Here is a 17843-nt window from a genome sequence, read left to right on the forward strand (position 1 = left end):
ATGCACCCAACATGGGAGCACCTCAATGCATTAGGCAAATGCTAACAACCATGAAAGGGGAAATTAACAGCAACACAATAATAGTAGGGGACTTTAACACCCCACTTACACCAATGGACAGATCATCCAAACAGAAAATAAATAAGGAAAACCAAACTTTAAATGATACAACAGACCAGATAGATTTAATTGACATTTATAGAACATTCCACCCAGAAGTGGCAGAATACACTTTCTTTTCAAGTGCACATGGAACATTCTCCAGGATAGATCACATCTTGGGTCACAAATCAAGCCTCGGAATATTTAAGAAAAATAATGAAATCATATCTAGCATCTTTTCTGACCACAACGCTATGAGATTGGAAATCAATTACAGGAAAAAAATTGTAAAAACCACAAATACATGGAGGCTAAACAGTGCACTACTAAATAACCAAGAGATTACTGAAGAAATCAAAGAAGAAATTTAAAAATACATAGAAGCAAATGACAACAAAAACACAATGACCCAAAACCTATGGGACGCAGCAAAAACAGTTCTAAAAGGGAAGTTTATAGCAATTCAGTCTCACCTCAAGAAACAAGAAAAATCTCAAATAAACAATCTAACCTTACACCTAAAGCAACTAGAGAAACAAGAACAAAGAAAACCCAAAGTCAGTAGAAGGAAAAAAATAATAAAGATCAAAGCAGAAATAAATGAAATAGAAACGAAGAAAACAATAGCAAAGATTAATAAAACTAAAAGCTGGTTCTTTGAGAAGATAAACAAAATTGATAAACCCTTAGCCAGACTCATCAAGAAAAAAAGGGAGAGGGCACAAATCAATAAAATTAGAAATGAAAAAGGAGAAATCACAACTGACACCACAGAAATACAAAGGATTATAAGAGACTACTACAAACAACTATATGCCAAAAAAATGGACAACCACAAAGAAATGGACAAATTCTTGGAAAGGTACAATTTTCCAAGACTGAACCATGAAGAATTAGAAAATATAAAAAGACCTATCACAAGTAATGAAATTGAAACTGTAATTAAAAATCTTCCAACAAACAAAAGTCCAAGACCAGATGGCTTCACAGGCAAATTCTATCAAACATTTAGAGAAGAGCTAACACCCATCCTTCTCAACCTCTTCCAAAAAATTGCAGAGGGAGGAACACTCCCAAATTCATTCTTTGAAGCCACCATCACCCTGATACTGAAACCAGAAAAAGATATCACAAAAAAAGAAAATTATAGACCAATATCACTGATGAACATAGATGCAAAAATCCTCAACAAAATACTAGCAAACAGAATCCAACAGCATATTAAAAGGATCATACACCATGATCAAGTGGGATTTATCCCAGGGATGCAAGGATTCTTCAATATATGCAAATCAATCAATGTGATACACCATATTAACAAATTAAGGAATAAAAACCATATGATCATCTCAACAGATGCAAAAAAAGCTTTTGACAAAATTCAACACCCATTTATGATAAAAAAAACTCTCCAGAAAATGGGCATAGAGGGAACCTACCTCAACATAATAAAGGCCATATATGACAAACCCACAGCCAACATCGTTCTCAATGGTGAAAAACTGAAAGCATTTCCTCTAAGATCAGGAACAAGACAAGGATGTCCACTCTCACCACTCTTATTCAACATAATTTTGGAAGTCCTAGCCATTGCAATCAGAGAAGAAAAAGAAATAAAAGGAATACAAATTGGAAAAGAAGAAATAAAACTGTCACTGTTTGCAGAGAACATGATACTATAAATAGAAAATCCTAAAGATGCCACCAGAAAACTACTAGAACTAATCAATGAATGTGGTAAGGTTGCAGGATACAAAATTAATGCACAGAAATCTCTGGCATTCCTATACACTAACAACGAAAAATCAGAAAGAAATTAAGGAAACAATCCCACTTACCATCACAATAAAAAGAATAAAACACCTAGGAATAAACCTACCTAAGGAGGTGAAAGACCTGTACTCAGAAAACTATAAAACACTGATGAAAGAAATCAAAGATGACATAAACAGATGGAGAAATAAACCATGTTCTTGGATTGGAAGAATCAATATTGTGAAAATGACTATACTACCCAAAACAATCTACGGATTCAATGCAATCCCTATCAAACTACCAATGGCATTCTTCACAGAATTAGAACAAAAAATTTTACAATTCGTATGGAAACACACAAGACCCCGAATAGCCAAAGCAATCTTGAGAAAGAAAAACAGAGCTGGAGGAATCAGGCTCCCTGACTTCAAACTATACTACAAAGCTACAGTAAACAAGACAGTATGGTACTGGCACAAAAACAGAAATATAGATCTGTTGGTACAGGATAGAAAGCCCAGAGATAAACTCACACACATATGGTCACCTAATTTATGATAAAGGAGGCAAGAACATACAATGGAGAAAAGACAGCCTCTTCAATAAGTGGTGCTGGGAAAACTGGACAGCTACATGTAAAAGAATGAAATTAGAACACTACCTAACACCATACACAAAAATAAACTCCAAATGGTTTAAAAACCTAAATGTACGGCCAAACACTATAAAACTCTTAGAGGAAAACACAGGAAAAACACTCTTTGACATAAACCACAGCAAGATCTTTTTTGACCCACCTCCTAGAGTAACAGAAATAAAAACAAAAATAAACAAATGGGACCTAATTAAACATAAAAGCTTTTGCACAGCAAAGGAAACCATAAACAAGATGAAAAGACAACCCTCAGAATGGGAGAAAATATTTGCAAATGAAACAACAGGCAAAGGATTAATCTCCAAAATATACAAACAACTCATGGAGCGCAATATCAAAAAAACAAACAATTCAATTAAAAAATGGGTGGAAGACCTAAATAGACATTTCACCAAAAAAGACAAACAGATGGCCAAGAGGCACATGAAAAGATGCTCAACATCACAGAGAAATGCAAATCAATACTACAATGAGGTATCACCTCACACCGGTCAGAATGGCCATTATCAAACAATGTAGAAACAATAAATGCTGGGAAGGGTGTGGTGAAAAAGGAACCCCCCTGCACTGTTGGTGGGAATGTAAATTGATACAACCACTATGGAGAACAGTAGGGAGGTTCCTTAAAAAAACTAAAAAGAAAACTACCATATGACCCAGCAATCCCACTACTGGGCATATACCCTGAGAAAACCATAATTCAAAAAGAGACATGTACCACAATGTTCACTGCAGTGCTATTTACAATAGCCAGGACATGGAAGCAACCTAAGTGTCCATTGACAGATGAATGGATAAAGAAGATGTGGCACATATATACAATGGAATATTACTCAGCCATAAAAAGAAACAAAGTTGAGTTATTTGTAGTGAGGTGGATGGACCTAGGGTCTATCATACAGAGTGAAGTAAGTCAGAAAGAGAAAAACAAATACCATATGCTAACACATATATATGGAATCTAAAAAAACAAACAAACAAACAAAAACGGTACTGATGAACCTAGTGCCAGGACAGGAATAAAGATGTAGACATAGAAAATGGACTTGAGGACACAGGGGTGGAGGGGGAAGCTGGGGCAAAGTGAGAGTAGCATCAACATATATACACTACCCAATGTAAAACAGTTAGCAAGTGGGAAGCAGCAGCATAGCAGAGGGAGATCAGCTCGGTCATTTGCGATGACCTAGAGGGGTGGGATAGGGAGGGTGGGAGGGAGGCTCAAGAGGGAGGGGATATGGGGATATATGTATGCATATGGCTGATTTACTTTGTTGTACAACAGAAACTAACACAGTATTGTGAAACAATTATACTGTAATAAAGATCTATTAAAAAATATAAAGAAAGAAAGAAGGAAACTTTGACATATGCTACGATATGGATAAACCTTGAGGATATCATGCCCAGTGAAGCAAGCCAGTCATAAAAAGACAAATACTGTATGAGTCCACTTAAATGAAGCATCTAGAATAGTTAACTTCATAGAAACAAAGTAGAATGGTGGTTGCCAGGGGCTGGGGAGGAAGCAGGTGGGGAGCTGTTGCTTAATGGGTATAGAGTTTCAGTTCTGCAGGAAGAAAAACTTCTGGATATCCACTGTACAACAATGAATATACTTAATAGTACTGAACTGTACACTTAGAAATGGTTTAGATGGTAACTGTTGTGTTACGTGTTTTTATTTTAAACACAACTAAAAATAAAAATTTTTTTAAAGTAGAGATGAAGAAAGATATATCATGCTAACACAAATCAAAAGAAAGCTGTAGTAGTTACATTAATTTTAGACAAGGCAGACTTCAAAACGAGGAAGATTATCCAGGATAGAAAGGGGCATTATATAATGATAAAAGGATCAATTCTCCAAGAAAGACGTAACAATCCTTAAGATATATGCACCTAACAAGAGAACATGCAAATACCTGAGGCAAAAACTGAAAGAAATGAAAGGAGAAATAGATAATTCAACTATTATAGTTGGAGGTGTCAACACATCTCTATCAGTAATTGACAGATCCAGCAGGCAAAAAATCAGTAAGGATATAGTAGAACTGAACAATACCCAACAGCAGAATATATATATTTCTCAAGCTGACATGGAACACTGACCAAGATAGACTACATTCTGGGCCATAACATACACCTCAACAAACTTAAAAGAATAGAAATCATACAAAGCATGCTCTAAGACCACAATGGAATTAAACTGGAAGTCAATAGAAGAAAGATAGCTGGAAAATTCTAAAAATATTTGGAGATTAAATGACACATTTATAAATAACACATGGGCCAAAGAAAAAATCTCAAGAGAAATTCAAATAATATTTTGAACTAAATGAAAATACAACTATTCGTTTTATAATAATATTGTAATATTTTATATTATAAATGATAAAAGATACAAAATCAAAACCTAAGCTTCCACTTTAGTAGAGAAAGAAAAGTAAATAAACCAAATACAAGCAGAAGAAAAAAATAAAAATGAGAAGCCACCATCATCTTGATACCAAAACCAGACAAAGACACTACCAAAAATCAAAATTATAGGCCAATATCTCTAATGAATTTAGATGCAAAAATTCTCAACAAAATATAAGCAGACCAAATCCAACAACACATAAAAAAGGATCATATACCACGACCAAGTTGGATTCATCCCAGGGTCACAAGGATGGTTCAACATATGCAAATCAATCAATGTGATACACCACATCAACAAAAGAAATGACAAAACTACATTATCATCTCAGTAGATGCAGAAAAAGCATTTGATAAAATTCAACACCGATTCATGACAAAAACCCTTACAAAAATGGGTACAAAGGGAACATATCTCAACATAAAAAGCTATTTATGACAAACCCACAGCCAATATAATACTCAATGGTGAAAAGCTGAAAGCCTTCCTATTAAAATCTGGAACAAGACAAGGATGCCCACTCTCATCACTTCTCTTCAACATAGTATTGGAAGTCATAGCCACAGCAATCAAAAAAGAAAAAGAAATAAAAGGTATTCAAATTGGTAGGGAAGAGGTAAAATTGTCATTATACGCAGATGACATGATACTATATATAGAAAACCCTAAAGACTCCACACAAAAACTACTAGAACTGATAAACGAATTCAGCAAGGTAGCAGAATACAAGATTAACATACAGAAATTGGTTGCATTCCTTTACACTAACACTGAAAAATCAGAAGGGGAATGTAAACAAACAATCCCTTTTAAAACTGCATCCAGAAAAATAAAATACTTAGGAATAAACCTCACCAAGGAGATGAAAGACTTTCACGCTGAGAACTACAAAACATTAATAAAGGAAACTAAACATGATTCAAAGAAATGGAGAGACATCCCATGCTCTTGGATTGGAAGAATATTGTTAAAATACTACCCAAAGCAATCTACAGACTTAATGCAATCCCTATCAAATTACCCATGACGTTTTTCACAGAACTAGAACAAATAACACTAAAATTTATATGGAACCATAAAAGACCCAGGATTGCCAAAGCAATCCCGAGGAAAAAACAACAAAGGAGAAGGCATAACCCTCCCAGACTTCAGACAATACTACAAAGCTACAGTAATCAAAACAGTGTGGTACTGGCACAAAAACAGACATATGGATCAACGGAACAGAATAAAGAGCCCAGAAATAAACACACACACCTAAGATCAATTAATCTTCGACAAAGGAGGCAAGAATATACAATGGAGAAAAGACAGTCTCTTTAGCAAGTGGTATTGGGAAAGTTGGACAGCCGCATGAAAATCAATGAAGTTAGAACATACCCTCTCACCATACACAAAAATAAACTCAAAATGGCTTAAAGACTTAAACATAAGACATGACACCATAAAACTCCTAGAAGAGAACATAGGCAAAACATTTCTGACAGAAATTTTACCAATGTTTTCTTAGGTCAGTCTCCCAAAGCAATAGAAATAAAAGCAAAAATAAACAAATGGGACCTAATCAAACTTACAAGGTTTTGCACAGCAAAGGAAACCATAAACAACACGAAAAGAAAACCTACTGTATGGGAGAAAATATTTGCAAACAATGCAACTGACAAGGGCTTAATTTCCAGAATATACAAACAGCTCATACAACTCAACAACAACAAAAACAACCCAATCGAAAAATGGGCAGAAGACCTAAATAGACATTTCTCGAAAGAAGACATACAGATGGGCAACAAACACATGAAAAGATGCTCAACATCACTAATTATTAGAGAAATGCACATCAAAACTACAATGAGATACCACCTCACACCAGTCAGAAGGGCCATCATTAAAACGTCTACAAATAATAAGTGCGGGAGAGGGTGTGGAGAAAAGGAAACCCCCTTACACTGTTGATGGGAATGTAAATTGGTGCAGCCACTATGGAAAACGGCATGGAGGTTCCTCCAAAAACTAAAAATAGAGTTGCCATATTGATCCAGCAATCCCATTCCTGGGCATACCCATACCCAGACAAAACTATAATTCGAAAAGATACATGCACCCCTATGTTCACAGCAGCACTATTTACAATAGCCAAGACATGGAAACAACCTAAACGTCCATTGACAGATGAATGGATAAAGAAGACGTGGTATATATACACAATGGAATATTAGTCATAAAAAAGAATGAAATAATGCTATTTGCAGCAACATGGATGGACCTAGAGATTATCATACTAAGTGAAGTAAGTCAGAAACAGAAAGACAAATACCATATGATATCACTTATATGTGAAATCTAAAATATGACACCAATGAACTTATCTACAAAACAGAAACAGACTCACAGATGTAGAGAACAGACTTGTGGTTGTCAAGACGCGGGGGGGGGGGTGGTTAGGGGAGGGAAGGACTGGGAGTTTGGGATTAGCAGAGGCAAACTATTATATATAGGATGGATAAACAACAAGGTCCTACTGTATAGCACAGGGAACTATATTCAATATCCTGTAACAAACCATAATGGAAGAGAATATGAAAAAGAATATATACGTATAACTGGGTCATTTTGCTGTACAGAAGAACATCGTAAGTCAACTACACTTCAATAAAATTTTTAAAAAAGAAATAAAAATGACAGCAAAAATATCAATGACATTGAAAACAGTAAAATGATAGAGAAAATGAAACCAAAAATGTTGGTTCTTTGAAAAGATCAATAAAATTGATAACCTCTATCTAGCTAGGCTAACCAAAAGAAAAAAAGAGAAGGCACTGGTTACTAATATCACAAGTGAAGAAGAGACCACCACTACTGAGTCTATGGACATTGAAAGGTTAATAAAAAGATTGTGAACAACTCTATCTCTATGCCCACAGTTTGATAATTTACATGAAACAGACCAATTCCTTGAAAGGTACAATCTACCAAAACTCACACAAGGAAAAATAGATACTCTGAATAGACCCACATCTATTAAAGAAACTGAATCAATCATTAATAACTTTCCAAAACAAAAAGCACCAGACCCAGATGGTTTCAGTAATGAATTCTACCAAACACTGAAGGAACAAATGATATCAATTCTCTACAAAGTCTTTCAGGAAATAGAAGCAGAAGGAACACATCCCAATTCACTCTATGAGGAGAGCATTACTCTAATACCAAACCAGATAAAGGCATTACAAGAAAGCAAAACTATAGACCAATATCTCTCATGACCACAGATGCAAAAAGCTTCAACAAAATATTAGCAAATCAAATCCAACAATGTATAAATAAAATTATATACACCATGGCCAAGTGGGATTTATTCCAAGTATAAAAGGCTGGCTCACTGTTCAAAAATCAATTAGTATAATCCATTACATCAACAGGCTAAAGAAGAAAAATCATGTCATTATCTCAATAGCTGCAGGAAAGGCACTTGACAAAACTCAACACCTATTCATTATAAAAACCAGCAACAGAGGGGAACTTCCTCACCTCGATAAAGAACAACTATGAAAAACCTACAGCTAACATCGTACTTAAGGCTAATAATCTAGATGCTTTTCACGTAAGATTGGAAACAAGGCAAAGATGTCTCTTCTCACCACTCCTGTTCACTATTATACTGGAAGTCCTAGCTAACACAATAAGAAAAGGAAATAAAAGGTATACAGATTGGGAAGGAAGACATCAAACTGTCTTTGTTTGCACATGACATAGGGTTGTATGTGTAGAAAATCTCAAAGAATTGACAAAACAAACAAAAAACCCTGGAATTTATAAGAGATTATGTACAAGGTTGCAAGATATAAGGCTAAAAAATAAAAAGTTCATTGCTTTCCTATATATCAACATGAGCACCCAAAAATGAAATGCTTAGGTATAAACCTAAAATATATGTGCAAGATTTATATGAGGAAAACTACAAATTCTAATAAAAGAAAAAATAATAAATGGAGAGATATTTCATATTCATGGATAAGAAGACTTAATATTGTTAAGATGTCAGTTCTTCCCTAGCTGATCTGCAGATTTAATGCAATCCCAATCCAAATCCCAGCAAGTTACTTTGTGGATACTGACAAACTGATTCTAAAGTTTGTATATAAAAGGAAAAAACCTACAATAGGCAACACAATACTGAAAAAGAACAAAGTTGTGAGACTGACACTACCTGACTTTAAGACAATATAAACCTACAGTAATCAAGATAGTGTTGTACTGGCAAAAGAACAGACAAATAGATCAGTGGAACAGAATATAGAGCCCCAAAGCAGACCCTCACAAATGTAGTCAACCAATCTTCGACAAAGGAGCAAAGGTAATACAATGGAGAAAAGATGATCTTTTCAACAAATGGTGCTGGAACAACTGGACATCCACATGCAAAAAAAGTGAATCTAGACACAGACCTTACACCTTTCACAAAAATTAACTCAAAGTAGATCACAGACGTAAATGTTAAATGCAAAAATATAAAACTTCTAGAAAATAACACAGACCTAAATGTTAAACGCAAAAGTATAAAACTTTTAGAAAATAACATAGATGACCCTGGGTTTGGCAATGAATTTTGGGTACAACATGAAAAGCACGGTTCATGAAAGACAAAATTAATAAGTTGAACTTTATCTCCAAAACATACAAAGGACTTGTATCCAATGCATACAAACAATTCTTAAAACTCAACAATAAGAAAGCAATCAATCCAATGTAAAAAATAGGCTAAAGAACTCAACAGACTTCTCACCAACAACAATACAGACGGCAAATAAGCACACGAAAAGCAAAATGGTACAGTCACTTTGGAAGACAGTTTGGCAGTCTCTTACAAAACTAAACATATGTTTACCATATGATCCAGCAATCGTGCTCACAGATGTTCACCCAAATGAGTTGAATACTTATGTCCACGCAAAAACCTGCACATGGACGTTTATAGCAGCTTTATTCATAATCGCCAAAAACAGGAAGCAACCAAGATGTCCTTTAGTAGGTGAATGAGTAAGTAAACTATGGTACTTCCAGACAATGGAATATTATTCAGCACTAAAGAGAAATGAGCTGTGAAGCCATGAGAAGACTTGGAGGAATCTTAAATGCATATTACTAAGTGAAAGAAGCCAGTCTGAAAAGTCCACATAATGTATGATTCCAACTATGACATTTTGCAAAAGGCTCAAACTACAAAGAGAGTAAAAAGAAGAGTGATTGCAAGGGGGAAGGGGGAGCACATGGGATTTTTAGGGCAGTGAAACTATTCTGTATGATACTATAATGGTGGATACATGACATTATGCATTTGTCAAAACCCATGGAAATGTACAACATAAAGAGTAAACTCTATATATACGGAATGGATAAACAACAAGGTCATACTGCATAGCACAGAGAACTATATTCAATATCCTGTGATAAACCATAATGGAAAAGAATATGAAAAAGAATGTGTGTGTGTGTGTGTATATATATATATATATATATATATATATATATATATATATATATATGTATAACTGAGTCTCTTTGCTGTACAGCAGTAATTAACACAACATTGTAGTTCAACTATACTTCAATAAAAAATAAATTAAAAAAAGAGTAAACCCTAATTTAAACTGTGGACTTTAGTTAGTAATTTATCAATATTGGCTATCAACTGTAACAAATGTACCACCCTAGTGCAAGGTGTTAATAGGGGGAACTTGAGGCGAGAGGACTGACGGGGGTGCATGGGAACTCTGTACTATTTGATCAAATAAAGTGAATAAAAAAGAGCCACACGATTAAAAAAAAACCCAAAACCCAAACCAATTAGAAAATGGGCAACAATAGAGACATTTCACTGAAGAGGGTATAGAGATGACAAGCATGAACGTGAGAAAATGTTCAACATTATTAGCCATTAGAGAAATGCAAATTAAAACCACAATGGGATATGACTGCACACCTATCAGAATGGGTAAGCTGAAAAGCAGTGACAAAACCCAATGCCAGAGAGGACACAGAGAAACTGGATCATGCATACATTCTGGTTAATATGTAAAAAGGTATACCGGACTCTAGAAAACATTTTGGTAGTTTCTTCAAAAACTAAACATGAAACTACCACACGACCCTGCAATTGCACTCCTGGGCATTTATCCCAGAGAAAACGAAGACATGTTCACATAAAAACCTGTACACGAATGTTTGCAGCAGCTTTATTTCTAATAGTGCCAAGCTAGAAGCAATCCAGATGTCCTTCAAACAAGTGGTTAAACAAACCATGGTGCATCCATGTCATGGGATAATACTTGGTAATCAAAAGGAACAAACTATTGATAAATACAACAACCATGATGAATCTCTAGAGAATTATAATGATTGAAAAAAGCCAATCCTCGACTTCCCTGGTGGCACAGTGGTTAAGAATCCGCCTGCCAGTGCAGGGGACATGGGTACGATCCCTGGTCTGGGAAGATCCCACATGCTGCGGAGCAACTAAGCCCATGCGCCACAACTACACAGCCTGCGCTCTAGAGCCCGCGAGCCACAGCTACTGAAGCCCTTGTGCCACAACTACTGAAGCCCGCGTGCCTAGAGCCCGTGCTCCGCAACAAGAGAAGCCACCACAATGAGAAGTCTGTGCACCGCAACGAAGAGTAGCCCCCACTCGCCACAACTAGAGAAAGCCCACGCACAGCAATGGAGACCCAACACAGCCAAAAATAAACAAATAAATAAATATATAAATTAAAAAAAAAAGAAAAAGCCAATCCCAAAAGGTTACACACTGTATGTTTCCATTCTTTTTTTTCCGGCTGCAGAGGATGTGGGATACGTGATCTTAGTTCCCTGACCAGGGATTGAACCCGTTCCCCCTGCAGTGGAAGCACGGAATCTTAACCACTGGACCGCCAGGGAAGTCCCTATATCCCATTCTTGAAATGAGAAAGTTATAGAACTGGAGAACAAATTAGTCATCATTGCCATGGCTCTAGGGAGGTGGAAAAGGGAGGGTAGCGGGTGTTCTTATGGTGACAGAAATGCTTTTCATTTTGTCTGTATCAATGTCAGTATTCTGGGTGTAATATTTAACACAATTTTGCAAGATACTAGGGGGAAACTGGGTAAAGAATACATGGAATCTGTCTTATTTCTTACAACAGTATCTGCATCTACATGTATCTAAAAATAAAAAAGGTATAATGGTAAAAAGTCAATCAGGCTATAAATGTGGAAGCAGGGGCCAACAGATCTTGTTAAATGTTAAACAAGACATCACATAAGCCAGTCAGCACATGCACATGTGAGATTAACTGGCTTTCCATGTTTGATGCTTTACCGTCAACTGCAGAGACTAGTGGATGGAGGGTTTTTAAACTCTGTTTCTCGATTCCACCCCTCCTCCCAAACTGACTAAAACAAAACAAAACAAATCCTCCTGGATGTTGGTAAGCTTAAGGAAGAGTGGAAAGGAGCCTAGACATGGGAGCAGGGAAGATGGGGAGCAGGGAGACTGAGGTTTGGGTGATTGGGAAAGCAGGCCAGTTTGGATGGGCGCCTGCTAGCAGTGACAGCCAGAAAAGAAGTCTGGTTCAGGAATAAGACAGTGAATTGCATGGAGACTGCCTGGAAAGAACTGCATTTGTGCCAAGCATCAGCTTTTACCTTTCACAGAGCCCCCTTTTTTTTCGTTTTAACGCTCCATTAAAACATAGAAAAGTGCACAGATCTCAGTGTATGGCTCAGTGAATTTACACAAACTGCACACACCTTGTATGCAACACCCAGATCAAGAGAGTTACCCGCAGCCCAGCAGCCGCCTCCATGCCCCCTTTCAGTTACTCCTTCCCTGTTCATACAAATGGAATCATACATTATGTACTCTTTGGCGATTTTGATCAACATTAAGTTTGTGATGGCCTTCCGTAATGTGGCATATACTTGTAGACCTTCATTCTTACTGTTATACAGTGTTCCATTTGTGGATATACTACAGTGTATCCATTCTAATGTTGCAGGGCATTTGGATAGCTTCCAGATTGGGGCTATATGCTGCTGTGATCCTTCTTGTAGTATCTTTTGGGAACATGCTACACATCTCTGTTGGGCTTCTGCCTATGAGTGGAAAGGCAGAGTCATAGGATATACACATTCAGCCCTTGTAAACAGTTTTCTAGTATGGTTGCACCACTTTACACCTCTATCAGCACTTATCTAGATTCTTCCTGATACTTAGTATTTCCCATCTTCTAAATTTTAGTCCTTCTTATGGGTATGTATTGGAACTGCGTTTTTTTGTTTGTTTTTAATAATGAGTAATGAAATTGAGCAGAAGGGCCCTTTTGAAAGGAGAGACCAGGCATGCAAGACAACTCCCCGCCTTAGGGACCAGAACTTGCTCGGGGAGTCTTTCTTCCATTTACAAAAAAGAGTCTCACTTGGTTCAGGCCTGCACTGAAGATGACAAGTTGGAATGTTTCCCTTATACTTAACAGTTCAGCTCAAAAGCATCTTAACCAAAGATTTGACCACTAACAGCAAAGAAGAAAACTCCATGACTTGGGCTGACCCTTACGGGGCCAGAATTAAATATTGAGGTGAATGTACATGCAGTTACAGACAAGTCCTTTATCTAAACACAAACAATGACCAGACTCAGAATCTGTTCCCTCCATAATACTCCGTAATGGGACAGAATACAGATAACTTTCAGTTACCTGTTCCAGTGATAGGGTCATTCCAGCCATTTATCTGTGGGGACCCCTCGGACCTCCAGAGTTGATATTAAGATGATTTTAAACTGAAGACATTGGAAATTCAACAGATGCAAAAGAAGCTTTTTCAAAGCTTCCCTTATCTGATTAAAGGCAGAAGCTTCTGAGAGCGAGGCTGTAATCAATCAATGAACGCCCTCTCCTGGGGAGTTTCACTGGCCAAAAGAACACAGAAAACGCTCGCACCTGCATAGACAAACATTATCACAAACTTTCTTATCTCCCATTTGTTCCCCTAAAAACCCACCATCTTTCCTAAATCTATAAAAATACTGAATCACTATATTGTACACCTGAAACGAATAATGTAAATCAACTATACTTTAATTTTTAAAAATTTGCTAATTAAAAAACAATTGCATTGGAAAATTGATTTAAAAAAAAAGAAGAAACCATTTGATCTTCCCATAGAAGCTCCTTTCTCCCCCCTTCCTTTCCCCTATTAAATTAGGTTATAGACACCTACCTCTAATTATGGAGGGGCCACTTCTTTTGCTGGATTCATGTGCATATGAATAAGCTCCTGTTAATCTGTCTTTTGCCAGTTAACTCACAGGCTTCTAATCACTGAGCCTAAATTAGAGCAAAGTTTTTCTTCCCAACAGGCCTTTGAATAGCAATAGGACTCCTCAATTTTGGACTCCCCTCATCTCATTAGCAATCATTAACCTATCTAGTACAACCGTTCTAGTTAAAATATATGATTTTAAGTCTTCCAATTTAAGTGTCCAAGTGACCCATGTGCCATGGGTCTTGTGAAAAACCACCCAAATACAATTTTTAAGCTGTGTTCATCAGTGTTTGTGGGTAATGAGTTTTCTTTCTGTAAAGCGGGTGCCTTAGACCTAACCCCAACCTTCTCAGCCGTCAGGGTCTGTCCTGCGCATCCCCTCACAGCGAGGCCTTAGCGTCCAGCAAGGGGGCTGCTTCAGAACCGCCGCTTCCAACCTCACGCCCCAGGAACGCCAGGCCTCCCGGCTTTTACCCCCTAGAAATAACAAGCTGCTAGTCACCTCGGCACCACTCATTTACCTACTCCCCCTCCGAGTTAGGATCCCAGAACCCTTTTGCCTGGAGACAAACGTGGGGCCCAAGTCAGGGCAGCATTCTGAAAACAGGGTTCCATTTGGTGCTTGATGCATGATGTAGTTTTAGAAAATCAAACGTAAAAGGGACCTGAAACATAGTATTCCTCTCCCCATTTTGCACGAGGCATTGACACAGAGCTCCAAATGGTCGATGCCGTCCGGCGACACGGCTGCGCTGAACCCCGGGCCTTCCGCGCGAGCTTCAGGCCTCCGGACCTTGATGGCATCTCGGGAGGCTGGTGCTGCAGCGGCCGTACCCGAAGCCCGGGAGGCGGCGGGGTGGGCGCGCGCGCACCGGTCGCGGGTTAGCTTACCTGTGGGCCGCGGCCACGCGCCGGGGCCACCTGGGGGAGGGCAGACTGGGGCCGGACTTGGGGACCAGCGGCGGGAAGGGGCGCGAGGCGGGAGGGGGGCCGGGAAAGCCCGTGAGACAGCCCAGCCGCCCCGCCAGCTCCCCTGCAAAGCCGAGCGGCCGGAGAGCGGAGCCGGGATCCCGAAGGGCGGAGCGCTGCTCGGCGCCGGTCCCGCCCCCTCGGGCGCCCGCCGACTCTCGGGCGGCGCTGGAGGCCCCGTGTGGAAAACACCTGCGCCAGACCCCGCTCCCCACCACGGAACTACGGCTCGGGGTTGGGACGCTGACACCTGCATGTTATGAAAGCTGCCAGGGGATTCTTGGGTGTGGCCGCTTGTGGTCCGTTTTCTACAAAGATTGAAGTTAGTGCCTACAAGAGAGCTTCTAGCACGTCCAAAGTCGCTACAGGATTGTGAAAGGACCCATTTTCCGAGAGGATCCCAGACAGCCTAGCGTAAAAAATAAAACGAAAGGGGGCGTACTTCACGTTTTCATTGACTTCCTTGGTTTTAATTTTGAAAATTGGTTTCATGTGGCAAGTGCTGGCATGCCCACGTGCACCTTAAAATCTTGCATACACACTCACACTGTGTCAACAAACACCTTCCTGTTTTAAATACACTCGTGGTCTTTTTCTCTTCTTTAAACGAGTGTCGCTGGTGTCAGAAAAAAGGTGAATGTTGCTGTATTTAACCTGCTTAAAGGAGTTTGTCCCCCCTCCCCCCAAAAGCTCATCAAGCAATTTGCAGTGTGCAGATATTCCCAGACGCAATCCATTACTCCAAGATACTCCTTGGCAAGTGCAAAGGATGACAAGTGTCAGTACTTCATACAACTAGATTTAATAAGTTGTTATTACAGAAAAAAAAAAAGAAGTCCAAACTACAAAGTTTAAGCAGTTGTAAGCGATAGCTGCATTGAGCTCCATGGTTAGTCACAGTACTGCAGTTCCACACAAGCAATATCAGTCCAAGCCCCAAAGGCGGAAGCTGAGTAAGGGTTACTAGCAAAAGCAATCTAAGAGAACAGGTAATAAAAGATACAATACATTTAAAATTAGTTGTTAGTTGAAAAACAAATACAGAGATCTTAGCTGTGAACACTCTAAAAGTTATGTCCATTATTTTGACAGCAAAAATACAAATACCTAATACTTTATACCCCAACGGAACTATATCCAGAAAAGAAAGAGCAGAAGTTGTCCTGTATTAGCACCCAGGTTTTCTACTTGTTGTGATTAACTTCATTGTCATACAAATTTAAACATCCCCAAATCACATATCCATTTCTTGACCCATTTTGGGGTATAAAGTCAACAGCATTAATTATAAAATACTCTGGTAAAATGGAACACTATTGCAGCTGAGATAGAGAAGTTTGGTTATTATAAAAAAAAAAAAAAACAACAGAAAATGTTAGCTGACATACCACACAAACTGGTGAAAAAGCAACAATCCATACAAATAAGCCAGTTTTAACAAAAAGATAACTTTTTTTTTTCACTAATCTGTGACTAATCTTTCACTCAAACCTTGCAAGTAGAGATGTCACAATACTCAAATATTTAGGTAGGAGCTTTACCCAGTTAAATGCCATTTTGTTGCTAATATAATAGATAAAATGAAAACTAGCAGTTATTTGCTAATTGCATAAATGCAGTACATTCTGCGCATTAGCCCATGCCTCACTAACAAGCTATAAAACACAAGATATAGGCAGAAATCTAAGCATAATCTTTATACCACTAAGCAAAAATTTTCCAATTTCTTTTCTTCTGTTCCTAATCACTTATTTGTAGTTAATGTAAAATTCCAACCAGTAATATCCAATTTGAGTTAAAATTTTACATCACAACTTGATCTAATCTATATATTATTTACAAAACTGAATACATAGAGCATACCCAAGAGCCAACTCTGGACACGTGTTTCTCTGAGTCATTCATAACCTTGCCTCCGTGGCAGGAGGCCTGGAAGAGGCCATCAAGGACTGGGAGAAACACACCATCTGTCTAGAGCGAGTCATTGGATGTTCTGTTTACGCAACACCAGTTTTGCAGTTGTATGATTTTTGTTTAATTTTAGGTGCCATGACAATGACACGCTGCCTTAACAGCACAGCTTCAAGGTGAGTTTGGGTGTTGGAAAAGAAGCAGGAGGGCAGACAGATCATGCTCGGAGTGGCCAGATGTGTTGCCACAATAAGGGACAAACAAGGGGCACCATACCAGGAGCAGGCGCGGGGTGGAGGAAGACGAAGTCTGAAACTGTCCGTTTACAGTGGTGACCTCAGAGTGTGCCGCCTTGCCAGGCCACCCGTGTGCTCGGGGAGGTCACTCGGGCGAGACACTGCGATCCAAGTCTAACTACCCAGAGGGTTGGTCCTCTCAGAGACCTCCTTTCACTCTCAGACGTCACCACTGTAAATGCAGGGCAAAGATTCGGCCTGGCGAAAGGTACCCACTCACATGTGGACAGCAGTCGGTGGCAGATTCACACACACACACACACACACACACACACACACACAAACAGAATGAAGAGTTAGAGGGGAAAAGCGATAAAACACTCTGTCGACCCAGCCAGGTTCTCAACTTGGTGGTATCTCAGTAAGGGGTGACTTCATCATCAGGGCCACAGATTTGGCTGCACCTGGTGTTGTATAAATCCACTGTGAC

The 17843-nt window shown here is 38.6% G+C and overlaps 1 protein-coding gene across 1 annotated transcript in view; it reads right to left on the reverse strand.

Moving 5' to 3' along the window:
- The window catches only part of LOC309604695 (uncharacterized protein), a 33254-nt gene extending 15449 nt beyond the window's left edge, over window positions 1-17805 (reverse strand). The window contains exon 1 of the mRNA XM_082339671.1: window positions 15129-17805. Coding sequence (XP_082195797.1) covers window positions 15129-15462 — 334 coding nt within the window. The 5' untranslated portion in view covers window positions 15463-17805. The remainder of the gene's footprint in view (window positions 1-15128) is intronic.
- Between the last annotated feature and the right edge of the window lie 38 nt (window positions 17806-17843).

This window comes from Balaenoptera borealis, assembly GCF_965194805.1.
Source record: "Balaenoptera borealis genome assembly, chromosome: 10".
NCBI classification, from domain to species: Eukaryota; Metazoa; Chordata; class Mammalia; order Artiodactyla; family Balaenopteridae; genus Balaenoptera; species Balaenoptera borealis.